At 41.6% G+C, this 27,246-nt stretch overlaps 1 protein-coding gene across 1 annotated transcript; it reads left to right on the top strand.

Annotated features, from left to right (window-relative positions):
- The first annotated feature begins 1,161 nt into the window (after positions 1 to 1,161).
- On the top strand, positions 1,162 to 26,693 carry OGA (O-GlcNAcase). Its single transcript, XM_075504701.1, has 16 exons — positions 1,162 to 1,487; positions 5,288 to 5,339; positions 5,678 to 5,775; positions 7,006 to 7,136; positions 7,814 to 7,985; positions 9,033 to 9,131; positions 9,307 to 9,591; positions 10,163 to 10,321; positions 11,603 to 12,213; positions 12,611 to 12,785; positions 16,341 to 16,426; positions 17,294 to 17,398; positions 19,038 to 19,123; positions 20,115 to 20,307; positions 23,472 to 23,631; positions 24,411 to 26,693. Exons 1-16 carry the CDS (start codon positions 1,301 to 1,303, stop codon positions 24,545 to 24,547), a joined length of 2,736 nt encoding a protein of 911 aa, XP_075360816.1. The 5' UTR covers positions 1,162 to 1,300; the 3' UTR covers positions 24,548 to 26,693.
- Positions 26,694 to 27,246: the final 553 nt, after the last annotated feature.

The following is a 27,246-nucleotide window of genomic DNA, read 5'->3' as shown; positions in this document are numbered from 1 at the left end:
TCAGTTTTGGCTGAAATGTGATGTGGCTGCCGTGATGTCTGCAAGCTTTCTCCAGCCCTTGCTCACAAGGTGGGGTTTCCAGCAGCTTTTTGCTCACTGGTTTCTCGCTGGCTGGTACCTGCCGTGGTCTCCCCAGTGCTGGGTGAGCTGGAAGGCTGGAAGGATGCCTCCCTAGACAGCCTCAGGGGAGGCCTTCTTCTCAGTCCTGGGGTCTCTGACTCATGCTCTGGGGGCCTGTTGCTTCCCAGCCCCACATGCTCCCATGCAGCTGGAGCCTCTCCCTGGAGAGATGCTGTCTGACCTCAGGCCCCTCCTCTGATTTACCGCGATGAGCTCAGCTTCGTAGCCCGTCCTTCCGCATCCTCGTAGCCCTTCCCAGGCGTGGAAACATCTGCAAGCGTCACATCAGCCGGGCTGTGCTAGGAGGGAGGGAGCGGCTGTAGGGGCTTGTCCCCCTGCACCCCATCTCCGCCCCGGTCCCCCATCCGCGCCGCAGCCCCCGCAGGCCCTGCTTAGCTTGCGGGGCCCTGGCGGCGCCGCGAGAAGTAGGTCACGCCTCAGGGGAGCCACCGCTGCTGCGCCCGCGCGGCTTCCGCGCGCTGTCCTCCGAGGCGCATGCGCAGAGCCGAAGTAAACACTTCATTTCCCACCCGTCCACCCTCCCCCCCCGGCGCCGCTTCCCTACACAAAGCCCATGGCGCATGCGCTCTCCCCCACCCCGCACCTGCGTGTTGTCCTACTGCCGCCTCTCCCCTTTCCCGGGGCCTCTCGCGCATGCGCTGAGGGCACACACTAGCTCTCCGCGCAGGCGCACTGGGCAGCCGCGGCCTCGCCCCTCCCCCCGCCGGCCTCCCGAGCAGGCGCAGTGCGCGCCCTTCCGCGTTCCGCGCATGCGCCGTGAGCGAGCTCCCCTCCGCCCGCCCGCCTGCTCCCTGAGGTAACTCCCTCTCCTCAGTCCGTTGTTCCCGCTCGAGTGGCGCGGTCCCGGCAGCGCGGCGGGGCGGGGGGGGGGGGGGGCGTTAGGCCGTGGCGGCCCGCGTCGTTCCTCCCCGCGGAGGTAGCAGCTCCCCCGGCTCCCGCGGCCGTCCCTCTGCGCGTCTCCGAGCGGGGCGGCTGCGGGCAGAGCGGTGCGGACCGGTTGGGGCCGGTTCCCCGCGCAGGCGCAGGGCCCCGTAAACAGGAAGCAGCGGCGGCCCGGAGCGGCGGAGACAAAGGGGTTGCGGAGAGGGGAAAGAAGGGACTCGGGTTGGCTCGGCTCAGCCCGGCCCAGCGAGCGGGGGTCCTGGCGGCGGGCGGCAGGATGGTGCAGAAGGAGGGGCAGGCGGCGCTGGAGGAGCCCCAAGGCAGCCCCAACCCGGCTGGAGTGCCAGGCGCTCCCTTAGAGCCGCCGGGCGCCGCCGCGGGGCCGGTCCCCGGGGGCGAGGAAACAGACACCGAGACGGAGACCGCGCTGGGCTCTCGCCGCTTTCTCTGCGGCGTCGTCGAAGGTAAGAGCTCTCGGAGGGAGTGTCTGGTATGCCTGGGAGACTGGGGGAGTGGAGGGACGGGTCAGTGTTCCGGGGGGGGGCACGACGGTATCCCCGGGAGACTGGGGGTATTTGGGGGGTCGGTATCCGCGGGAGACTGGGGGGGACTGGTCCCAGCTGGCTCTGCTGTTCCCCGTCTCCTCCCCCGGCCCAGTGCGGCGCCCGGAGGAGCCCGCTCTGCGAGCAGGGTGGTGCGCGGTTCTTGGCCGAGGCTCCCTCCGCTAGAGAGGGCTGGGGGGCGGGGAGGAGCCGCGGCTCCCGGGCGGGGCTGCTGCCCCAGGGGCTTGTGCTGGAAGCTGTTCGCTAGCAGGGAGTGCCCTTTGATGGCAGCTGTTCGGTGGGGTGAGGGCAGGCCTGGCACCCCCAGCGGGCCGATGATTCCTAGTGGAGGCTGAGGCAGTGCTGTGGCTCCCTTGCTAGTACGTGTCTAAAGGGGGGGGAGGTAGGAGAGAGAGAAGAGCTACTGTGCGATTATCCCAGCGGTACATGCTCTTCCTGCATGCCAGAGGCTCACATTCAGTTTCCTGGGTAGGGAATAGGTGATTCCATAGACATCTGTTTTGGAATTAATATTAAGTGCTCCCTGTTCTCTCAAGTGTCATAGCTTACTATTTTAATTGCACTGTAGAACATTCCTCGTCCGTCTTTTGGCATAGTTGCAGCGTTAAAGGGTTTAAATTGTTGCAGAAGCTGCAGAATAAAGGGACTCTTTTTGCATTTCTTGGTAACTACAGAATTTATCTGCATTTCTGGCAGGTCAGTTAAGGTAGATGGTTGAAAGCCAGCAAGAAAAACGGTTTATTCCCAACATAATAGTTGTTTGGAATTGTTCTAAATTCCTGTGGACTGTTATTATTTCTGTACCTATAGTGAATCTCCAGTAGGAGAACAAAATGATTAACAGATGGAATGGAGAGGGAAGCAGGCAGTTTATCAAAGTCAGTATCTGCATTGCTTGCAGAATGCCTTTTGTTCATATCTTAAAAAGAAAAGACCATTTGGCTTCTGCAAATGTTACTGTGCGAAGTGCACTAGGCCCAGTTAATGCCTTTATTTTTTAGCACTTACTAGGGTTTAAATACATTCAGCATGGAGAGAGATGTCTTTACTTTGTTAATAGACTTAATTCTGTGAAGATAGATGCTAAATTGAAGGCTTTGGAGACAGGTAACAGTGAACAGAAATACAGATTGTAACCGTATGTTTTCTCATGTTCCTGCCGATACATCTTGACCATGGATCGCCTGTTCATCCAGGTTTATATCGGAATCACTGTGTATACCATAGTCATTTTTCTTGTCATCCTAGTTACATTGTTGATGGCCTCTGCATATGTTTCAGTGCAGGTGTTCTCAACTGTACTGTGCATAAAACAAAGCAAGAAGATGACCTCTGCCCAGTGAAGCAGTCTAACACTAGTTAGGAGTTACCAGCCTAACGTTAATACGTGTACAGGAAAAAAAGGAATAGGGGAGTGTTTAAAAAAAACAAAAACCAAACAACAACAACAAAACCCAACAACAGAAAAACTGTTGTGGTGAATGAGGTTAATGGTAGTGGGTGAAAACATCTGTCTCTTTAATGACTCAAAAGAATTATAGGGGTAAGAGAAAAACAGGGATTAACTTCAGAAGTGTAGATAAATACTTAAATGTAGTACAGCGGTTAACACAGACTAGAGGTATGGTGAGATTAAAGCAATGAGATGGAGAGTTTGGATCTTTTGTAGAAAAGAGGGGGGGGGAAATTGGCCAAATACTGGGTGAAAGTACTGGGTGTGCACTCTAAGAATGTGAAGAGCTTAAGACAAATATCAAATTCACTGTTTTGGGGAGTAATAAGATCTAGGAGAGTACTGGATACAAAGCTATGGTGCTCTGCCTCTGGGATATCCTGGCTTTTAGTGGTGGAGAGCGTGGTAGCTGGGATGAGGTATTTGGTGTGATCTGTTGACTTTGTATTAACGTGACACACAGTCTTGAGGGAGTAATACAAAACCAGGTTGATTTTTAGTTGGACAGAGAGATGCAAGAATTGTCATCAGCTGGTGACATTAGTAATCTAAGAAATGTGGTGATGGATAGAAAAGTATCGCTTTGGATTAGCATGTTCTCTTCAGTCTTATTTAATTAGTTTTTGTTATCTGATTTTCTTTTTTTTTTTTTTTTAATAGTAGGCCCCTGCTCTGCTTTAGTTTGGTAGGTCTGAAACAGTAATATCATAGGTAAAGCAAAAGTGTTCTGAACGAGTTATGAGACATAGGTGGTATTCATTAGGTATCACAGTATTTCATTCCTTTTGCGGGTTCTTGAGCTTCCTCAGGGCAGCATCAGTCAGAATTAGGTAACGCTAGTGAAAATGAGAGATTTGTTCTGGGTGAGAAACTGGGAGGTTTTCACGCCTTGCAACTGCTCTCGTGTTGTTCTGTTCAACTGTCCGTTTGTCACTCTGCAGTTTGTGGGGAGCAGTAGTTGCTTAGTTTGGCCACTTCGTGGCGCCAGTTAGTCTAAGATCACTCTCTGAGAGACATTCTTAAAACTGGAGCCTGCTTTAAGCTTCTTAAAAGAGCATTGTTCACTTAACAGGTAACTGAACTACTTGTTCAGTTGCATCAGTTTTGAGTTTTGAAAGGTTGTAGGAGGGTGTTTTTGACCTCCGTGAGACCAAATATTTACAGATTTACAATGGTGAATAGCTCTGGAAATGAAGATATTGTCTACCTTTTGAACTGGTGTTCTGTGAGGACTTGTGAGCTTTGTGTATTAGGAGCATCAATCGTCACTGAGTGGCCATGCTGTTTGAAAATAAGAGCTTATTAAATTTCAATGTTATTTTAGTCTCTGGTCTTTGCACAGACTGCCAAGCTGAAGCTTTGTTTTGAAGTGCCCGCTTGTGGTTGAACTGTTTGCACATAGGTCTAAGTGAATTTACTTGACTAAGAGTGCATTGAGAGTGCTTTTTAAAGTATTGTGTTTCTAGAGTGTAAGGATTAGATTTAAAACCAGAAGCAGTTACAACTTCCATGGAATTCCATGACTTTCAATATATGCTATTCTAAAATCACTTGTGTAGACGCTTTTATTCAAAGACATAGTCTTAGTTTGTAAAGATGTGGGAGTTGTAAAGTAAGATACCAGCTTGCAAGTTAATTTTGACAAGGAACCTATTAAACTGAATAAAAGGAATGAAATCCTAAGCATTTTGTTGAGTCACTTGCACACTTTTTTTTTAATTACACATCACCTACCTCAGTATGTATTTATATACTCTGTGTGTGTATTTAGCATTCTAATCTGTACCACTGGTTAAGCATTTTTGAGCTGGTAAATATTTTCAAGTGTCTTCAGTGTTCCCATTATTACAATCAAATCTATTTTGTAGGTGTCTGAAGTGATAGTTTAATTAGGTTATGACTGTTCAGTCTGCTCTTAATAATAATGCTGACTTGACTTGTCAAGGGCATATGCTCATGAATACAGTTTGTATTCTGAAAATTAATTGGTTCAGTGGCCAAAATGATAAGACCTTAGATCATCAGAAATGAAGTAAGTTATAACTGCATTTTAAATTTAGGTCAGTTTAGCTTATTACACTTTCCTAATGCTGTCTAACTAGATTTTTTTTTTTTTTCCTTTCTGGTTTGGGAAGCTTTTTGATGAATGTAGCAGAAGAGGAAGAAAATGGTGGGTTGTAATATAATGTTTCATGGAGCAGGCGTAATCTAACATCTAACTGGATAACTTTAATCTTGTTTCCCATAGGATTTTATGGAAGACCTTGGGTTATGGAGCAGAGGAAAGAACTTTTTAGAAGGCAAGTCATGCTTCCTCTTACTGTAGCACATTCCATCGCAATATAATCATAATCTTCCACTTAAGCCTGAAAAGAATTATTGTTCTAACCTAGAGCAGCTTTTTGCCTAATATCAATATTCTTAGGGGCTCATATTCACCTTTCCATCTTGCCTAAACTGAATTTATCCACTATCAGTTGTGCGTAAAGTTATTGTGACTTAATAGGATAACACAATGTTCAATGAAGAAAAAATAAATTAGGGCGAGTAAAAGAATTAGAATTAGATCAAGTAAAACATAGAATTCCTGACTTTGTAGACTATTCTCCCAATGAAGGCTTTTTTCCTATGTTTATAGACTTCAGAAATGGGGACTAAATACATACCTGTATGCTCCAAAGGATGACTACAAGCACAGGATGTTCTGGCGAGAAATGTACTCTGTGGAGGAAGCGGGTAATTGCCTTTATTTCCCCTGTGTTTTCTATAAATAGGCTTTTGAATGAATTGGTCATTACTACGTATGCTTGTGTGTGTTTAATCACAGTAGCCATTTCCAAAGGTGAGTGGAGACCTGCTCTTAATACCCTGCAGATGTATTTGGTGGAGCTTTGGTAGAAGCGTGGATTTACTTCTTTTAACTGTAACTCTACAGATGATTTCTAAAACTGCTTTTAAGGCTTTGTCTTATGAGATTTACTTTTTTCCAGGGAAAAGTTGCTCAGAATTATTCCTCTGGCTCCTGAACATCTGGGCCATATTTTGAAATGGAAATTATTTGCTTCAGAAAAGAAAAAAGATTGATGAGCAAATAGCATGCCCTTTCATGTGATTCGTTAAGTGCTTGTCTCAATGAAAAGAGTACCAGTCAGAAAAGCGGCTTCTGACTATTTAGTCAGAACATGAAAGACCTGTTTAAGCTGGTGTGAGGCTTTTTATCCACCTCTGGCATTTATGGGATCTACAGTGTTTTATTAGCCTGTGGGGATTATCATTTTCCTTGGGTGAGGGGAAAAATGATACTCGCTTGAAATTAAATAATCTTTCTTGGAGACCACTTTGAATCACTGCAGAAATATAATCTAAAGGATACTGCAAGATAACTGCCAGTAAAAACAAAGATTATTAAATACTCTAAAAATAATTCTCTTTATTCATTGTACGGAAGATTAAATTTGAAGTTTGTTTCTTAAAGCAACTACTTCTGCACAGTGATGTTAAAACCCTTTTTCATGTGCCCCGAGCTTCAGTCATATGAATAGTATGTGAATCAGTGTCATGCAGGGTGATGCTACTACATTGAATTGTCTCTTAGTATGTGTGACAAAAGCAGAAAAAGTGAGTAATAATTCTAGAATTATTGGTGTGCATACTGTAAAAACAGACTACATCTAAAGTTGTCTCACAACATTGAGATAAAGAGAATTTTTTAAATCTTTTAAAAATTTTAACATGGAAAATAACAATACAAGGACAGTTGTTATATTCCTTTTGGCATAATTTCTGAGAACTCTTCCAAATAATTTGGTGCTCTCTGCTGTGTTAGTTTTAAGAAATTCCAGCAATTTTTTTATTATTATTATGGTAGCAGAGGCATCTGCATTTTATAATTTGTTTATAATGATGTCTGAGATTTTTTTTTTTTAATTGTTGAATCCTTCTGAAATATTTGAATTTTCTTTCCAGAGCAGCTAATGACTCTAATATCAGCTGCACGAGAACATGAAATAGAGTTCATCTATGCAATCTCGCCTGGACTTGACATCACTTTCTCCAATCCTAAAGAGGTATCCACATTGAAACGCAAGCTGGACCAGGTAAGTGTGTCATAAACTTACCATAGTTGCAGTGCTACTTAATTTGAAAACTTCAGTACCCTGCTCACTCTTGCAGCTTTTCACTAGCTGCTTTAATGTGTTCAGCACTAGTGTTAATTTGGATGCCTCTGAACAATTCCAATTGACGTGTTCGGGTTGCATTGCAGAAGTGGTCAGTGATCATCTAGATTTAAAAAAAAAAGTCGCATCTTGTATTGGATTCTGAAGGCTGTTCTTGGGAGCTTGTCTTCAGAGTATTTTAGGGCCTTGAAGCCAAGATGCATTTCTAAAGCAAGAATTCTTATCCACAATAAACGCCTTCGGAGGCAGGCCTGACATACACATCTTCTTTGTTCTCATAATTGACTTCTCTCTTTTGTCCAAAAACTGTTACAGAGTTAGCTTTTTTCCAGCTGTCTGTCCAGTGAGATCAGCTTTGGATTGTTAGAACTGGAACAGATTGCAGGTCTTTCGAGGTCTAATCTTTGAGAAGAGCAGAGCAGTGGGTCAGAGATAGGCATTAATTGTGAATAGATACCAAAGTCTGTCTTGCCTCCCCTACCTTCTCTCCCCTATTCCTGTTGCTTTTCCTTTTAAAAATTCTACAGTTTGATTTTTAAAAAAGAAATAAAAATATTTTTAAAAACTAAACCTTTTGCTCTTGTCTCTTGTATTAGGTTTCCCAGTTTGGCTGCAGATCTTTTGCACTGCTGTTTGATGATATCGATCACAACATGTGTGCAGCGGACAAAGAAGTTTTCAGTTCCTTTGCTCATGCTCAAGTCTCAATCACAAATGAAATCTATCAATACCTAGGAGAACCAGACACATTCCTTTTCTGTCCTACAGGTAAAATTAGATGAATCATTTAGTTCAGCCTTAAAGGAGGGGCCCTATTATCTTACTGGTTGAAAAGCTGGTTTAATATTTAATCACTGCTTTAAGGAGTATTTTGGGGTTGTTTGAAGAAATTGACTTATACAGAAATGTTCAAATAATTCAAATATATGCAGAGGTTTTGCCAAATCTGCACATCTCTCAAAGGCTTAATGCCAAGCAAAGGAAGCAGCTTGATAGAATGGTTCAATAAGTTTGAACTGAAAATTCGGTACAACTGTTTGACTTGTACCGAAATCTTTTTTGCTTCTTGATCTGGCTAGCAGTTAGTTTCTTAGAATTTTCTTAAAGTAGAGGTAAAGTACAGTCTGTGCTCACGTCTGTCATTGGTACCTGTTTTTAGTAAGATTGCCCACTTTTACTAGTCACTGAGTTGCTTTATTTATTAAAAACTAAGATGACTGGCACTTGGGTCCAATCGTTGCTTTTTTAAATTGCAAGCTTCCTCTAATACCTGTAAGAATATTGTAAGGGAGAGAGAATCACTATGTTCAGTGGTGTGGATTGTTGCAAGGAAAATTCAATTCACTAGCAATGTTGATTGCAATGTTAGCATTATTAATTTGTTTATCCCCTTACACTGTAGTCGTTCGATTCTGTTGCAGCCCTCCTCTTTAACTTTAAAGACACATATGTTCTGGTGATAATATTTTTTAGGTATTTACACTTCATAATCAGTCTTAGGGTTTCTAGTTCTCTTGCATATTGTCTGCTGTAACCTGCCCTTCTATTTATGAATGTTATTAGTTTTTTTCCTAATTTTGACATTTGAGCAATTTTAAATAAATTCTCTACCTTTCCTTTCTGCTCTTTATGCTAAGTATCATTCATAATATCCTTTTTATTTATACTTTAGACTTTTGGGTCTTTGTGATTAATTTTATAGATGTTTCTCTTCTCAAATGGTAGTATTCTTTCAATGTGTTTGTGGGACAGTTGCGTATGTTGTCATATGTGTGCACCCTTCTACTAACAGTGACATTCTTTTTTCCTGTACAGAGTATTGTGGAACTTTTTGTTATCCAAATGTTGCCCAGTCACCGTATTTACGGACTGTAGGAGAAAAGCTGCTCCCTGGCATCGAGGTGTTATGGACAGGTAAAAATTGTTTGGTTTGTGTGGGGTTTGTTTGGTTTGGTTTTGGTTTTTTAATTCACTGCTGGTGTTAAAAATGAATTCTCATAAGTATTCGGGAAAATAAACTGTCCAACTACTTGAGGGTTGAATCTTCAAGTATATGCGAAGGCCTGTGATTATCCTATTTCCCTCTTAGGTCCGAAAGTTGTATCTAAAGACATTCCAGTAGAGTCCATCGAAGAAGTTTCTAAGATTATCAGGAGAGCACCAGTTATCTGGGATAACATTCATGCTAATGATTATGATCAGAAGAGGCTTTTTCTTGGGCCTTACAAAGGTCGGTCAACTGAGCTCATCCCTCGACTAAAGGGAGTTCTGACCAATCCAAACTGTGAATTTGAAGCCAATTATGTTGCTATTCACACGCTTGCAACCTGGTACAAGTCTAACATGAATGGAGTGAGAAAAGATGTGGTGATGAGTAAGTATGCGTAACTGTTTGCCAGGATCTATGTTTAACCATATAGGTCATAGTGATTTTTTTCATTATTTTAGCCTTTCCTTACCAACTTTTTCTTTTTAAGATCACCTAGCATTTTCTGTCCCATAAGTAAATGACAGTTGCCTGAAAGATAATGAGCATCTAGATTGTTTTATTGACTTCCTGGGAAGTATCTGTAGCACATGCTATCAGAGAATTTCTTAGTCTTGAGAGTTATCTGTGGTTGTATAAAAAGCACTCTCAGCAAGCAACTTTAATGCCCAAATTTGACATAAGTGTCTATGGATTTGATTTCATTGGAATAGAAGCAGTTCAGATCAAAAGAGAAACTCTGAATGCCAGAATATCTAGTTTCTGCAGACTGTTTCTGTGTTGACATTGATGGTGACCATAGTTTTCCATTTTGTCTAATTAGAATGTAATGCTTTGTACTTCTTAGTGAAATAAGGCTGTTAGAGACTTCTTGAATGCTTTGTCTAACGTGATTTTTTTTTTTTTTTTAATTTTAAGTGGAACTTGCATAATAACTTCTTAAAACTTGTCTCTGTAGCTGATACTGAAGACAGTACAGTCTCTATCCAGATTAAATTGGAAAATGAGGGGAGCGATGAAGATATTGAAACAGATGTTCTCTACAGCCCACAAATGGCCCTGAAGCTGGCCTTAACGGAATGGTTGCAGGAATTTGGGGTACCTCAGCAATACAGCAGTAAGTCTGATGTGGTATTGTTCAGGGGTTGGTAGAAAAATGGGGTTAAGTGTTCAGTACTTGCATTTAGATTAAAACTATTTTACAGATCCTGGCAACTTGTATATTTTTCAGTTGGAAGTATTTTCTGCCTTACTAATTGAGGAAACCTTAATAAAGAAAGAAGAATGCTTGGCATTCTGCAGCATGCTTGCAGTGCCCTGACTGATCAGCAGAAGCAACCTTGACATATGATCCTTTGGTGCTTATGATACAAGATAGGAAAGAGTCTGGATCCTGCTAGTCCCAGTTGTTACTAGACTTCCATGGGACCTGAGAGAATAGGAAGAATAGTCTTTTTCTGAAGTGGGTGTTAGATTATTGTAAACATTAGTTCTGCCCCAGAAGAGTCTGTGTTCTTCCAGTTGTTTTAAGATGGCTTTATTTTTCTGAGTTTCTGTGTACAGAAACCAGCTGGGTTCCTTCCAGCATTGTACACCTTTCTTGTAGCAATGGGGAGCATGGGATCTGAGTTAAAATCTGTTTTTCTCAAATGTGGGTTTGAGCTGGTCAGAGTGCCCTTCTCTGATAACTGGTGGTGGAATGGAAGAACCTCTTCTGCACCAGAGCAGAGTTGGGAGGAGTTATCCTTTTGAACTGCTGTAGGGTTTTGGATCTTTCTCAAACTCCGTTGCAGCAAAAACATTGGGTGAGGAATAGTAATTAGGGTGTCATCTTTCTCCATTTTCACAGAACAGTTTAGGTTGGAAGGGACCTCTTGAGATCTCCTAGTCTAATCACTCTGCTCAGGCAGGGTGAGTTTAGAGCGGGTTGCCCAAGACCGTGTCCAGTCAGGTTTTGAATATCTCCATTTTCTCTGTTAAAGACACTTTTGCAATTGAAATACTTAAGCATCAGTCCTTTTATTTTGAAGTGTGCTCTATATCCAAGTAAAACTTTAACAAGTCGATTGATGCAGAGGGGGAAAAAAGTTAACTTTGAGAGCTTTTTATTCTGATGGCATAGTCAAAAACGCTGCTGGCAGCACATAAATATTAACTAATTTTCCTAAATTTTTCCCCACCCTATTTTTGATTACCAGTTATACGGAGGGGAAACTTGCAAAAAACAAAGTCAGTAGTTAGAATCACAATGACAGAAGTGAACAGGCAAAGTACCAAAAGGAAGCTGCACTGATCAGATGCCGTGGCAACAGAATCATCCATGATTTGCAGGAGTTGCTGATTTGAATGTTAGTTGGCAGATATTGAAAACTCTAAACTTGTTTCTTCTTATTCTCAGGTAGGCAAGTGGCCCACAGTGGTGCTAAAACTACTGTAGGGGACGTAGGGCCTCTGGTGGCACCATCCTCCTTAAATGCAGCAACTGTGGTTACCACAGTTTACCAAGAACCCATCATGAGTCAGGGGGCAGCTCTGAGCAGCGAGTCACCGGCCTTGGTAAAGGAGGAAGAGAAGAAGCAATCTGATGAGGAGCCAATGGATATGGTGGTGGAAAAACAAGAGGACGCAGACAAGAATGCTAATCAGATACTGACAGATATTGCCGAAGCCAAAATGGCAGAGGAGTTGAAGCCAATGGATACTGATAAGGAGAGCATAGCTGAATCGAAGTCCCCAGAGATGTCTATGCAGGAAGACTCTGGTAGTGACATTGCCCCTATGCAGACTGATGAGCAAATTAACAAAGAACAGTTTGTGCCCGGGCCAAATGAAAAGCCTCTCTACACAGTAGAACCAGTGACTTTAGAGGACTTGCAGCTTCTTGCTGACTTGTTTTACCTTCCTTATGAACATGGGCCCAAAGGTGCACAGATGCTGAGAGAATTCCAGTGGCTCAGAGCAAATAGCAGTGTTGTCAGTGTTAATTGCAAAGGAAAGGATGCTGAAAAAGTGAGTGTGAATCTTGTTTCTCTCCTTTTAAATCAAATCCTGAGCAATGTTATCTGTTGTCTGTAATAGAGACTGATGTTCCACTTCCTAGAACCAAAGGGTAGTGTATAACTAACCACAGGTCACAGTAACTTTCATTCCTCCAGTGGAGTCTACTGTTTTAAGCCCTCTATGCCGTGTAACTATGAAGGCAGTCTGGTGTCTGCATTTGACCAGTGATCCCCATTCTGGCCTCACTTCTAACAGCCATAGAGAATATCCGTGAGTCATGTGTGGTGTGGTAGTCTGTGCTCGTAAAATGAAGTAATGAATTGTATAGTCTTCCTCCATATTTAGAGGGCCTCTCCTCCCTTGAAGGCTTTGTTTGATCTTGTGGATCTTTTGCCTCCGTTCATAGATAGAAGAATGGCGTAACCGAGCAGCCAAGTTTGAAGAGATGTGCAGCTTGGTGATGGGGATGTTCACTCGCCTCTCCAATTGTGCCAACAGGACAATCCTTTATGACATGTACTCCTACGTCTGGGATATCAAGAGTATTATGTCAATGGTGAAATCTTTTGTGCAGTGGTTAGGTAGGTGCATTGGGAGCCATTATAATCCCAGATAGTGGGGTTTTTTTGTTTGTTTTTAATTAGCCCACGGGGAAAACAAAGTATTAGGCAAATGTGTTTTCTTGGACATGGGGTCTGGTTTGACCCTGTTCTAAAGGTTTTCCTGTCTCACTATTTGAAGCAATGCTTGCTGTGAATTTGCTTTGGTATTATAAGTGAAGTCTGCTGGATGCTTAAGGTTGGAGACCTTGATTTTCTTCTTGGGCTAATGAAACTTGAATCTCAGCTGACACGTAAGTGTTGACTTTACCTTACTCTTGACTGAATGCACACTGGACTATGCCATGTAACTCCTTGGATACCTTGGTGTATGATTGGAAATGACACTACGAAATGTGACCACATCAGCCATCTGCTGCTTGCTCTGTCTTGATAACATTATTGCTGTCTTCAACAGAACAATTGCAGAAGCGACCTTTCAATGGGCCTGGCCAAGAGGAAGACGATCCTCCCAGCCCTGTGCGCATGCGAGCTTTAGCGTAAGGCTATTCTGGTGCAAAATAATTTCCTTTAAACACTTTCCAAATTGTTGATTTTTGTTTTTTTTAATTTTATTTTTTGGAAATTGTGGAGCTCTCTAGACAGATTTAGTCTGAGACTTAAACTGATCTTGAAACAGTTTTTTCTTTTTTTTTAAATGTGTGGCTTTTTGCTTTTGGTGGTTTTTGGTTTTGTTTTGGTTGGTTGTTTTTTTTTGTTTTTGTTTTTTTTTCCCTAAAGACTTTTGGGGGATCCTAAGTTGGCAGATAGCACCAGCATGGCCTGGGTAATTCTAGTGACCTCATTTCACTTTCAGGTTTCAATCCAACTGTAAGGACTATGCTGTGGACTTGCTTGACATACACAGCAGGCAGCAAAGCTGATGGTCTCACGTCACACTTTTTGTAGCTGTCACAAACCTCACAGTGGTTAACCATTACACAACCTTGGTCTAGTCCTAGTGTTTGGATTGTCTTTAAATGATACTCTAAAACACTGGCAGGTTTAAGCAGGGACAAAGAAGACCTGTTAAGTCGTCGGGTCAGTCCATGCTCAACAGCTTCCTGTGTTTGTGCTCATTAAATATCTGATCCTTATATGTATGGTTGATAAGGAAGAAGAACTTTTAAGACTGCCTTCTGCAAAGTACAGAGAAGAAAACTAGCTTGGGAGGAAAACTCGGCAGCATTGTAGTATGTTAACATCTCTGCCTAATGCTGTTTAAAAGCTTTAGTTCATGCATTTTTAAGACCAGCGTGACACAACTCCCCCAACTTTACTATTCTTGCTGTATGTTGACCTTTTAGTTAGAAAGCATGTTCTCTTTTTGATAACTTAATCTGTTTTAAACTCCAGGCTAAAGCTCCATAAAGAGAACAGTGGTTCTTGTAATCTCTAAACATTGAGGGTCCAACTTAAGACTGCATTTCAGAATTATCAGACTACCTACTGATTTCAGCTGAAATTGTCTTCAATTTTCAGTGTCCCTGTAAAGTTGGGTTCAAGTCTTTAAATGCATCAAATATTTGGAATAGTTCACGTTGGAAGCCAACTCTGTAAATACGAGCTCTGTTAACTTTGGCACTGTTCTGTTCCAGTACTCAAACTAGTATTAGATAGTTGAAAAATTAATTTTAGGAGTTTTTGACAGTTTAATACTCTTATGCTAACAGTGCTTCTGTCTTCAGCTTGCATTTTTATCACTAGTGCAAATACATGCAGAGCAAAGGTCTTTGATGAAATACATCATTATATAAAGCTAAGTACATTGCAAATCCAAACAAATTAGTTTTCACAACGGTGTGCTCAATGGTCCACTGAATATTCACTTCCTTCACCTCTCCTCCCAAGTCCAGCTAGCATTCAGTCCCTTAAATTAGTGTGGCTGTACAGTACTATGGATTACTAATGACTTCTATTGTCTTCTTCCCCATTGTGTACAGATGGGAGAATCCTCAGCACAAGTTTCTACTGCTATTGGATGGACAGCGCCAGATGTTCACAGCGCGTCGTCATTAATTAATTAAAATGGAAAGGTTTTGTCTGTGAGGCAGCTCAGATAGATTAGATGTGCAACAGGCATGAACTGAAGTCACATTTGCGCAGCGACTAAGGCATTAACTATGTTTTTCATTTATACAGCTCTTCATTCACGCAGCTCTTTACTGTAATAATTGGAAGTGCTAGTTAAGTTGTAGTCTCAAAGGACAGACAGAACTGTCTTCCAAGTTATTGACTAAACCTCCTTGTGAAGGGTATCTTTTTACGTGAGAATTCTAAAATGTGGGAGTAAACCAAATTCAAATTCTGATGCTTGGATTGTTTCTGAAATTTACCATACTTAGGGTACTTTTTATTTAACATATATTCCTAAACTCTCATAAATGTCAAACTTGGCACACTTTGGGACTCTCTGACTAGCACAACATACTTGTCTGTACTGATCTGAGACTGTTACTTGAACAGGAGGTAGATTGCTGTCCACAAAGGAAAAGAGTATTTGCGCTGCTCATCTTGTCAGAAAGCTAGGCAGGTAATTGAAATCTCAGCTCCAGATACCACGCTTTTTGAGTTTCTTTCTCCAGAGTTGTCATTTATGTTAGTTGTTGAAGGCTGTGGTGCCTTGCTGGCAGAACAGTATTAGAAGTCAAACAGCTAATGGAATTTTCTTTTCTAAAGCAAGCGTAAACTAAAGCTGACCACTTCAATGGGCCTGCTGTGGCTGGTTGATCAGCAGGAACACTGCACCCAGCAGGTGCATCTGATATGCTTGAGGAGGAAAAATATCAAGATGCTAAAAAGTAAAGCTAGTGTTATCTGTGGCCAACAGGGTGTACTAGCTAAATTGTGAGTTCATTCCAGTTAACACTACTTAGCTTTTTAATGTGCCAGCAGCATTGTGAAGGTACGGCCTGGATTATGTAAATCTGTGTAGTCTTTTGCAAGAATACTGTTTCATACAACTGTCCTGGCTGCCTGAACTGTTCCGGACTGTTTGCATATATTGCCAGTCCTGGTTTTCTGACAAGATTAGAAACAATCATTACTAAAATGTGACTTCAGAAAGGTCCATTTTTTTTCAAGGGGCTGTGATAATGGCATTTGTTTGATCTAAAATTTACGATAATAGCTATTGAGCCACATAGCTTCCAAGATGTCATCTTTTCATAGATGAAATGGATGTTTCTGCTACAAATATTTTAAAAAAAAAAAAAGTACAAAATGTCTGGGAAGTTTACATAATTGTGTATGGCACCATTCTTGTGCCTTCTGGTCTGGCATGAGGTGTGTTAGCTGAGTCACCTCACCTGTTCTGAGGCTAGTCTGTTATAGGTGACAAAAAATTTGGAATATGCAATTAGTGCGCAAGCACAAAATCGTTATAAATCATACATTATTACAGCCTCCCCCTAAGTCCTGGATTCTAGCTCAGTTAGAGAGCTTTTTCCACAAGTGTGTGTTAGCTTTTTGGACATGTTAGACACCCAGGAAATCCCCCTTCTCGTAACATTCTCCGCTTGGATCTGATCTCAACAGGGTGTCGTAGTCAATCTTCAGCACAGTTCTTAAGTGGAGACCAAGAACCCTGGGCCTTTAGAGGTGGTCTAGCAGGAGAGTTCCAGGTATCAATATGACTTCACAACTGAATGACATTTTCTTTGTTTTATGAGAAACCTTTTGTTGCACATCAGAGGTCTGGAAGGATTGGTCTGCCGAAGGCTTTCTGGTCCAAAGCCCATTAGCCTTACAGCTTGGTTTAAAATAATTTTCCTCCCCTTTCTACAGTAATTTCTCAAGGAGATGCTGCCTGTCCCACGCGCATGCGAAGCGCAGCGGCTTTAGTTGTACATTTCACATTGTTTCTTTGCAGGTCGCACAGCATTTTTATCTGCGCCCGCAATTGCACAATGCGCGCATGCTTGTCTGCCGATGGGAATTCCATGAGCAAAAGGGATAGTCATCCAAATTTTGGTTCCTCTCCAAATAAAGCTGTAATGCGATTTGTTGCAAAGATTTCAATTGGCAAATACTCTTAAATCGCTGTTTATACCATGTTCAAATTTGTTCATGGATTTTTCAGGCGCTATACTTTTCCCCCCTCACAGGTGCTCTGCGCGCAGCAAATTGAATCAGCGCATTGCTTTTGGGATAAAGCGTCTCCTCTGGCCAGTTAACCCTCTTCAGACCAAACCTTTCCTCCTGACATTCTATGTTCTTATACAGAGACAGTGTAGATATGATTGGTAAAAAGTATTTTAAAGCAGATAAGATTAACAGACTCTTAATGTGCTGTTTCAATTGCATATTTTAAAACACCAATTGGATATTTTCTATTCAAATAAGGTCTTTGCATTTGTAAAGCATACCAACCCCACCTTCTTCTGGGGTGCCTGCAAGTAGCCAATGTTAATTTGGGAGTCTGCAGTGCACACCCAAGAGCGATGGGTTTTGTTGTTCATACAGTCATATTAAGTATTTTGTTTTCACAGCGTTTGCTGCCTATTGATGGGGCAAATGACCTCTTTTTTCAACCACCTCCATTAACACCCACTTCCAAAGTGTACACCATACGACCCTACTTTCCTAAAGATGAGGTAACTGCTTTTGGCACTTGTCACTGTTGTTGTTAGTGATACATTTCCTTTTGTGGCAACACTGGTTACTGCTGAGTCCCTTCATCCCCTAATGAAACAGATGTCCCGGTATCTTGCTCAAGGCACAAATGCAAGCTCACAGGAAAACTGATGTTAAGTGACTTGCTTATGGTTCAATTACATGCTGTGCAACAGTACATGTACACCCACATCTTGATGCCCAGTCTCCCACCCCACCACCTTTTTAAATCTGTGAGTGCCTTCCCTATTTCTGAAAGGCAAATTAAAGTTGTTGATGGCTGGTAGAGGGATTGTTGCAGTGGGGACACATGCAATGGATTAACCTTAGGGGTGGGTGTCTATACCTGTTCACTCAGTAGTTATTGTGGTAGCTGCTGGTATTCTCAGAGCTATATAGACAGAATGTTGATACTGCGTCTCAATATGTAGCTGCAAAATGTGGTGATACTTCAGCCATTCTTACCATTTTAGTTACAGTTGTAAACTTTTTGGTTTGCGTTTGAAAGAATTGTTGTCAAATCTGCTTTGGAGTGTTTGATACTTTGAAACCAGGAATTCTGTATGAATCGTTATTGATTAGAGTTTTTTTCCCGTTTTTTTTTCCGCTGAACAGATCAGTAGTGTAGTTTCATTCCTATTAGCTTAACAAGAAGAATATTTGAAACTGATGTATCAACCAACAGTTAGTTAATGCTCTTCATGGATGCAGTTCAAGCAATGTGAGGATTAATGTAACTTTTGCATTTGTAGTGCCATTAATATGAAACATGTTTCCTTTGAAACATAAGTATCTAGGTTGAGTTTGCAGCAGCTCAAATGAATCCTGAGTTTGAAGCCAATCAGACAGTCCAGGCTCGCACATGAGGACACGTCCTTTCCTGCTACTTTTAGCCTATCTCTGTCCTGTGCTGTTCTCAGTAAAGCAGCCTTTTCCATACCTGAGTGCAGGACTGTACCTAAGCTGGTTTGTTCCTTTGTAGGCAATGGACTTGATATTTCTAAGCCACCTAAACAATTGGTGATACAGCTAAACATGCAATCATAAAGAATATTTCTTCTGAGGAGGAGTTCCCCTTTTACGAAAGGAGGCCAGAGACATGTCAAATGCAAAACCTTTTTGTTGAAAAGTGTAAAGTTTCTTATTTAAAGTGTGAGTGATACAAGTTTACTCTTTAAAGAGCTTTGGGTGAAAGCCTTTTAAGGTGCAGAAAGTCAGGGTGTGTCCGTCCTTCGCAGTGGTTAAATTGTTGCACTTGAACATTGGAGATTTTGAAAGGGACTTTGTAGCACGAGCATTGCTCTTCACTGAGTGTTTGTTTGGTAACTAACCCTCCGGATTAATCTTGTGCTGTTAGAATGTGCAGGAGGTTGACCTCCAGCCTTTCCTTCCCAGCCATCAACTTAACCACAATGTTTTTGATGGGGAACTTTAAAAGTTACTTTCGGGGAGGGGGAGGAGGATAGATCCTTTCTCATAGATGGGTACTCTTGTTCTGTGTAACTTAAATGCCTGTCAGTACTAGTTTACAGTGGAGCTGTTCATGAAATCTCTCTAAAACAAAGTTGGTAGCTTTTGAATGCAACTGTTGACTTGAAATCATCTCTTCTCTCCTCTTAGGCATCTGTATATAAGATCTGCAGAGAAATGTATGCTGACGGAGCTGATCAACCCTTCCATAGTTTACCAGATTTAATTGGAGACAAGTATGTATTAGGAATGAATGACCTACAGAGGTGGTTCTGAAGGATGAAGTCCTGACACTGTATTTAATTTGAATTTTTAAAAGTGTGTGTGTGGGAAGAATGCAAAGAGCGTTTGATTTAAAAAAAAAAAAAAAAAAAAGTCTGCCCTGTGCAGGCCTCAGGAAATTGGGGTTTTGGTTTCTTAAAGATACCATTGACAGTTATGTCTTGATTTATGCTCTGGTCACCTGTTGTGAGCTGTTAGAACAAAGACTTAGCTGAAACCTCTGTATTATGAAACTGTGCATCACAGTATCCTATTATTTCAGATTTTGTGAACATATATCATGATAGTGTCCATAGTTACCCTCTAGTATTTTTTTGCAACCTAGCGTAGTTCTTCAGATAATTGAAGTTTTTTTGAGGATGACTCTCCAGCCGACTGCCTTGAGTTTTTTCTGAAATACATGTTTTAGATTACTTGTACCAACTTCTAAAAAGAATAAGCAATGACAAGTGAGATAAAGTTAAAAAAAAAAAAAGACATTAAATCTGAGTTGTAAAATGAGCTATTTGGCATATTTTTTTGTAATGTCTCGAGTGTTTAATTTAGATAGAACTTTGTAAAGAGGCTGCTCTGTGGGTGACAGGAAGGTAGTTAAAGGATGTGTAACTGGTATCAAAAAATACCCAAAAGAGAAGATGGAAGAACAAGGAGGTAATGGCAGCAGTGAAACTGAGGGCGAAAGGTGAAGGAAGTTTGTGTCTCTGGTGAGTCAGAAGAGCAGTGTGTATGGAATTAAATGGTGGGATCCTGAGGTGCAGATGTTGCTCATAGCTGAGTTTTGACAGCTGATTGGTCTGTTAATTAATGCTTTGTAGGAAATAATTCCGTGACTGGAGAATTCTGTCGCTTCTTTGGTTGACCCTAGGGTCTCCTCCAGAGTACCTGAAGACCATACTTGTTCAAAGTGACCTTCTTTTGACTGAATTTGGACACTTCTTTCTGCAGGTTAGTAGGAGGTCTGCTTACCCTCAGCCTGGATTACTGCTTCGTCTTAGAAGATGAGGATGGCATATGTGGCTATGCTTTGGGAACGGTTGATGTGACTCCTTTCATTAAAAAATGCAAAATGTCTTGGATCCCTTTCATGCAAGAAAAATATACTAAACCAAATAGTGACAAGGAGCTGTCTGAGGCAGAGGTTGGTATAACTCATGAGATTAGAACTGTGTGCTGAACTCTTTCTTTCCAAAGCAGGTCTTTGTTCTTCTTTTGCATTTTGAGTTTCCATGTAATTCAATTTTCGTACCTTTCTGAAGTCTTTGATGAGCATGGTATCTGACACCTTAGAAGGTGACAGGAAAATTATTCACTGCCAGTCAGATACAGCTGTGTGTTGTAATACACCCATGAGGTGTACTTTAGTAGTAATCAATGCAGTAAATGTAAGCCACCTTAATCTAGAGAAAATTACATTTTGAAAATAAAGGATTGTTTCTGCTCTGTTCTCCTACAAAATGAGAACATTACTTTCATTAGTTTCCCCATGCTGCAGGTAAGGCTAACCTCTGATAGTCACATCAGCTTAAGTATGGAAAACAAATTAAAAGAGCACTTGGTTTTGATGTTAAAATCTATGAGCTATTTGTGGAGCGTGGCAGCTGTAAAAGTGCAAAATGACATCTTGCCTTTAGCAAGTTGCTAAAAATTGGTATCTTGAATTGGTTTTGGAAAAAATTAGAAAAACAATGTCACTGAACTGTCAGAAACAGTGAAGAATTCTAGCTGATGCATTTTTGTCAAGGAAAGAAATGCGTTTAATACTAAGAGGTGCCGATCCAAACCTGCATGTGGAAGGAGGTGTGGACAAAGCTGTAGTAGAGGCAGGCCCAGAAACACCACTTCTTATCCTTTTTCTTCCCCTCTCAAGAGGGAAAGAATACTTTCCATAAGGTATTCTCCAACAAGTTGTCTGAATACAAAGGCTGATGTCAGACTGGTAGGCCTCCTAAGGGAATCCCCAGCTGGTAAGGGCAGGGCAAAAATGGTGTATATGGCAGTGTGCCCTTGCTTTATTTGACTAGGACTTACACAAAATCTTAAAGGAGGTCATGGCTCTGAGAGCACAGGCCTTCCCACAAGCAAAGCTTCCTGGAAATGGAATGAAATGTTTGTCACCCTATTGTGAAAATGGCCGCTACTTATAGGCATGTTTGGGGGAAAAGTGAAGTACATTTAAAAAAAAAAAAAAAAACAACCAACCAAACAAACAAACAAAAAAACCCAACACCCCAGCCTTGCAGCAAATATCAGTGTTCTGGGGTAGGTGTGACTAGAAGGTATCGTAATAGCTCCACTATTACTACTGAAGTGGAGCTAATTCTGCAGTCTATAGGTTTTATGACTTGATTCTTCTATATTTGCACAGTGCTGTGCTTTCAACTGTATATGTAAATTCAGATTTTGAAACAAAGCTAATGCATATAAATATATCAGAAACTAAACACGGCAAAGCGGTAGTAGATACAGCAAGGGAGAAGGGGTCTTGATTTCCAGAAGTTTAAAGCCAAGCTTCAGAGAGAAAGCAGGAGGCATTTTGTGCTGATAAACTAGCTTTTCCATTGAGATGTTTAAGAACATTTTTTGCTGTTGGTACATTACCCCAGGATTTCTGCTGTTGGTACAATATCTCAGAAAGGTCTGTTTGAGACTATGGGCTTGAGGGATGTTCCTGGGAGTACAGAGGAGCTCTTTGTACTTTGCTCTTGAGATAGATGCTATGGGATTTTATCCATTTGGCCTTTTGATGATATAAAGCAATGTAGAAAATATTCAATAGTTGCTTAGAAGCCATTGTCATTGAAAATCATGTATGGAAAAGTTTTCTCACAGAATAGGACTGATTTGGTTTCCTTTACAGACTTTTTTACCTCTTGATAATCCTAGTCTCCTCCACTTTGGTTTGAAAAGCTCCCTTTCTGTACTTTTTAGATCATTTGATTCAAATTGCTGACTTCTAATACAGTTCACTTGTTCTCTAGTTTACTTAAATACATCTTGCGCCCCAGGCTTCATGGGGTAAATAAAATGTTTCACAAAAGAAAAATCCAATCCTCTGACTTGTGTCATACTGTTGTGAGCTTGTCTTACAGTTTTGTCTAGGGAAGTTTCCTGTCAGGGAAGTTTATCTGGTATCTACTTTTCCTGAGGTTAGTTGTTATTGATCACAAGAGATGAATGCATCATCTCTAACTGCTTCTTAGCCCCACTTGTATCCTACTCCTTGATAACCTGTTTTACCTCTCGTAGCACTTCTGTGGTTGGAAGAAACAGTTACCACCTTTGCCTTGGTGCTTGAAGCCAGCATGGCTAGCTTTGAGCGCTTTCTATGGGATTGTCCCTGTTACAGCTGTGATAAAGAAAAGCCCAGGGGAGCAGGTGTGGTTCTGAACCTGAAGTAGCTCAACAAGTTTGAAGTAGTAACTTTGAACAGAGACTCTCCTTGCAAGAGTCTGGGAGATGGCAGTTTGTAGATTTGAAGGGATTGCATTTAAACTTGACCTCAAAAAATAAAAAAAAAAGTGGGGGTTGTTATCGTTATGATTCCTTGTGCAATGAAGTCCTAGTTTGGGTTGTTATGATAGTTATGCAAGGAATTAAGTTAGGTGGCTCGTTTACTTGAGCCAGTGCTTCCTAAAGGTTTCAAAATTCAGTAACCAGCAGGGGGAATGACTTGAGTATATTTCAGATTTGGCTTTGTCTACTCCTGCGTTACTGCACTTGACTGTTCCATTCCCATGAGTTGCATGAAGTTAACATCTGATGTCACGTTCCCAAAGACCTTCCTGGGTGATTGCAGTAGTCGTTAGTGATCAACAACATCCTTCAGTGATCAACAAGGCTTATTTCAAGCTAGAGACAAATTTGCCTTTGTTGGGGCAAGTAGTCCAAGATAATTGTGTGGACATGAGAGATGTTTCCAGTCTGCTGTGAACCAAAGAATACATGTGGAAGGTTAGGACACTTAGAGCTAAAACTACCCATGTAAAATACAAAGAAAAGGAATAACTGTTGGTTATGGGTTGGCTTATGGCTTTTCTCACTTGAAGTGTGGGTCACTGAGAAGGCACATAGAGTCTTGCATTCCTCCTTTGACAGTCTGAGAAGCTTCTGTAGCCTGCCTTTTTATCTGGAGGACAGAGGGCAATTCAGCAGGTAAGGAACAAAGTGACCATCAGAGGTGTAGTTGAAAAGCATGCTGATTTGGAGGTATACTCTGTGAGCAAAGCAGCCTCCCTTAATAAAGATGAATGAAAATGAAAAGCTGGACAATGATTAAATGTCTGTTTCCCATATTCTTTTCAGAAAATAATGCTAAGCTTCCATGAAGAGCAAGAAGTATTGCCAGAATCATTCCTTGCCAACTTCCCATCATTGATAAAGATTGATATCCACAAAAAAGTGACAGATCCAAGCGTGGCCAAAAGTATGATGGCCTGCCTGCTCTCTTCTCTAAAGGCTAATGGTACGCTTCTTGCACTCAAAATTCCTTGTTTCGTAACTACATGTTAGTTCTAGGATGCAAGGCAAACTTGGGATGGTTATATTAACATACTGTATTTGCATGTCAGCCCGAGATATTAGATTTCTGCTATAGTTGGCACTCTAGATTTAGGTAAATAATTTTAAAAGCTTTCGGATAGCTAACTTCTGCTGCTGTCTTCGGTAAAAGGTAGCTTTTCACTTTAGCCATTATCCTGCAAATTAGAAAATAGGAAGAACCGAGGGAGCAATTTGGCAATGAGAACACACATTTTTACATCTTGAACAACACACAAATGTTTATATTTCCCCTGCTGGTATTGGTAATGATGCTGCTTCTTATGTGTGGCAGTGTGCACTGGTGGGTAATTACCAAAACCTTCAATATGGGGAAGTACTTGGCTGCCTGCCTTACTGTGCACCTGAGGTTCACAGCTCCTTTGCGCGATTTGGTGCCCTCTTCTAGTGCTATTTTCTGAGCCAACATCAGAGTTTCAGGATGCTTTGATGTGAAATAGAAGGTGTGCAGAGGGTTTTTTCAGACTGACAAGACATCTGCAATGTGCAGTCCCTTTAGGGGATGGTCAGCTGTGTTGCCATAAATCTGGTCTTTTTTGGGCACTATGATCCATATGGAATTGCATCAGTGATTTCATTGGGTTTTGATGTTAAAATAGGTGGGAACTCTAGTAATATTTGATGTCTGTGCTTTTTACAGTAACTCTTCTCCTACAGTGTTTTATTTCTTTCTTCCTTCTTCAGGCTCCCGTGGGGCTTTTTGTGAAGTGAGACCAGATGATAAAAGAATCCTGGAATTTTACAGCAAGCTGGGTTGTTTTGAAATTGCTAAAATGGAAGGATTTCCAAAGGATGTTGTTATCCTTGGAAGAAGCCTGTGAAGTGCTTGACAGCAAACTGTTCCAGTACTGTAGTCCCTTACCAGCTGGGCAGGTAGTGGTGGGGATCTTCATATGGTCTAGCTGCACAAAGCCAGCAATAAGCCAGCTTGGTAGAAGGGGCTATGCGAAAATCACCCATCACACATTCAGACTGTAATTTGTTGGAAGAGGATAATGCTGCTGAAAACACTGTTTTAACAAAGAGAAACCTTGTCCTCTCCTGGTCCTGTGTGAAGTGCCAAGGAATCTTGCATGGGCTATAGCTTCTCGGAGGAATCCCTCTCAGTCAGTGCTGTGGTTGACAACAGTTCTCTGCATTCACATGTCAACAGAAAAGTGGTCTCTGGTGGAAGTATCTATAAAGATGCAGGTTTTTTCTCTGTCATAGAGCAGGATGTGCAACTGGAAGTTGCAGAAATGGGAGGGATTGCTTGTGTCAATCAGCAAATTTAAAGATAAGTAGCTACAGTTCTATTTTTTACTATCTTTATGCTTGTTGATAAAGCAATGACCCGTTGTCACTTCTAATGACCATTGGTTCAAGCTTTGTGCTTTGTTAGGGACAAATGTGCAGTGGTCTGTGGCAGAAGTCACTTAATGACAAACTTGTAAATTTCAGTGTATATAAACTTAGCCGTATGCTAACTTTTTGTTTACCAGTTTTTGTAACTTTTTCTTTTGAAAAGTGAAATGGTATAGGTCCAAGATGGCACTTTTGAATAACCTAAAGCCACAACGGAGAGCGAATCTGTCCTCAGCACTGACCTTTCTTGTTGTGCCTCGTATCCAGGGCTAGAAACTGACCATCTTGGGTAAGGGGAGCGGATCCCGAATGATCGATCCTTCCTTCAGACGGCAGTTTGTCACTGCTTGAGGTTATCGTCATTCTCCTGGGACTGAAACAGTAATTCACGGGGTGGTCTGCTGAGCCCGTTAATTTTGGTAACATTCGCACGGGATTGTGGATGAAAGCCGGTGAGAGGGAGAGCGCTGGCCCACAGCTGGGATTTGTCCCTGGAACAGTCACCATGTTTCAAAGCCTGTTCATACTAGTTTGATTAAATCAGGGTCTTCAAGTCCTGCACATTTGTATCAAATAACTTTTCTATAAGAAATGCCACAATAAGCACATTTTTACACATTATTTAAATGGTTACCTACTTTTAAATGTTCCAAGAGTTTAATGTTTTTACCCAGGACTGACATGTTTGGCTATAGGATGGAATCGGCGTGGTATGGGATCTGGTAGTGAGGTAGTTGCATCATTTATGAAATTGGTATTTCACAGAAGTCCCGGTGTCCCAGATACGTAATTGGCCAATGGTATACACTTTGCAGTACCTTGCTTCTTTCACCTGCTGCCATCAGCTGTCTTTATCTTCCTTTTTAATTTTCCTGGGCTTTTTTCAGTGGTGTGCAAAGGAAGTTCAGTTCCTTTTACAAGCCTCCAGCTACACAGAGGTTAGGCAACCTGGAATGAATGGCATTAAGACTGCAGTAGTGTTGTCTGCAACCTGTAAGGAGATGCTGTGTTTGGCCTTCTGGTGCAGGCACATGCAGGATGGCGTTGTTTTTTTTTTTCCTTTGCAGAATGTGAACAATTTTTTAATGCGGTAGCGAAGTATTTAAGTTGAAACAAGTTCATTTCATTTTTAGAAAGAGGTACGGGGTTGTGCTATGGGATTTCATGTAAGTCAGAGCTGAATGCCACTAGTTTTTATACAGCTTTGAGTGCATGTTGAGTAGCTGATACCTTGGTTTATCAGGTGGGAGAGTTTTGTTTCTTCATGGATACCAGAGTCAACTTATTTTATCTGGATGCGTAACATTACAGCATAGGATGCTTGTGGCCTTATTTCTTGGCTTTTAAGGAGTTGCCACATTTTCTCTTCCTATGACTTTGTTATTATTATAGAAGTTAATTGTATAAGCCTATGGAATGTCAGGCCAATACCATCATTCTAGGATTGTAAAGTGATATGTTGACATATCTTTCATGGTTATGAATTTTCATTAAGGTTGGAATGCCACTTTCATTAATCTGTTTCTAGATCAACAGTATCTGTAGCAGAAAAAAAACGACCTGTAAAACTGTATTTGAAGACCATGCGAGAAATAGAATAAAAATTGAGAAGTGAATGTAAATAAGAAATGTGTATTTTGTGTGTGATGTTCCAGAGCCAGAAGTGGTTCAGCACTGCATGTTACATCACTCTGTACGTGTCGGATGCCCTCAGGATCAGCTGGCAGAGAAACTTGTCTCTGGTTTTGGTGGTGGCAGTGTATTGTGTGGTAGACACTTCTCTGTGCTGATGTTTTTCATAGGCAGGTATTCAGCAACCTTTCAGAAGTACTCGCTCCAAACGTTGGGGTGGCAGTCACCTTTCTTGTTGGCCCTTCTGTGAGTAGCACCAGTTGGACTTTATCTGTTTTGTAAAAACCAGTTCTTTTAAAGGTAGTCTCCAGTGTCTGGCAAAGCCAGGGTGAGCTGTGTTGCAGCAGTGCTTGTTTGCCCTTTCTTACCTTTTTTTATTTTTCTTGCCGGCTGCTGGGTTTCGAGGTCTCTGAAACCCCCAGTAGCCTGCCAGCAGAAACAAGGTGAGAGCCAAAGTGACTTGAGGGATGTCACGCCACGTGTAAGGGGAAACATCGTAGCTCCACAGTTGGGCTTTAGTTGTACATCCACAAAATTTAATGTG

The sequence above is a fragment of the Mycteria americana genome, chromosome 6 (genome assembly GCF_035582795.1).
Source record: "Mycteria americana isolate JAX WOST 10 ecotype Jacksonville Zoo and Gardens chromosome 6, USCA_MyAme_1.0, whole genome shotgun sequence".
In the NCBI taxonomy this organism is placed as follows: domain Eukaryota; kingdom Metazoa; phylum Chordata; class Aves; order Ciconiiformes; family Ciconiidae; genus Mycteria; species Mycteria americana.
Note: the sequence above shows the minus strand (reverse complement) of the source record. Positions and strands in the feature narration are given on the sequence as shown.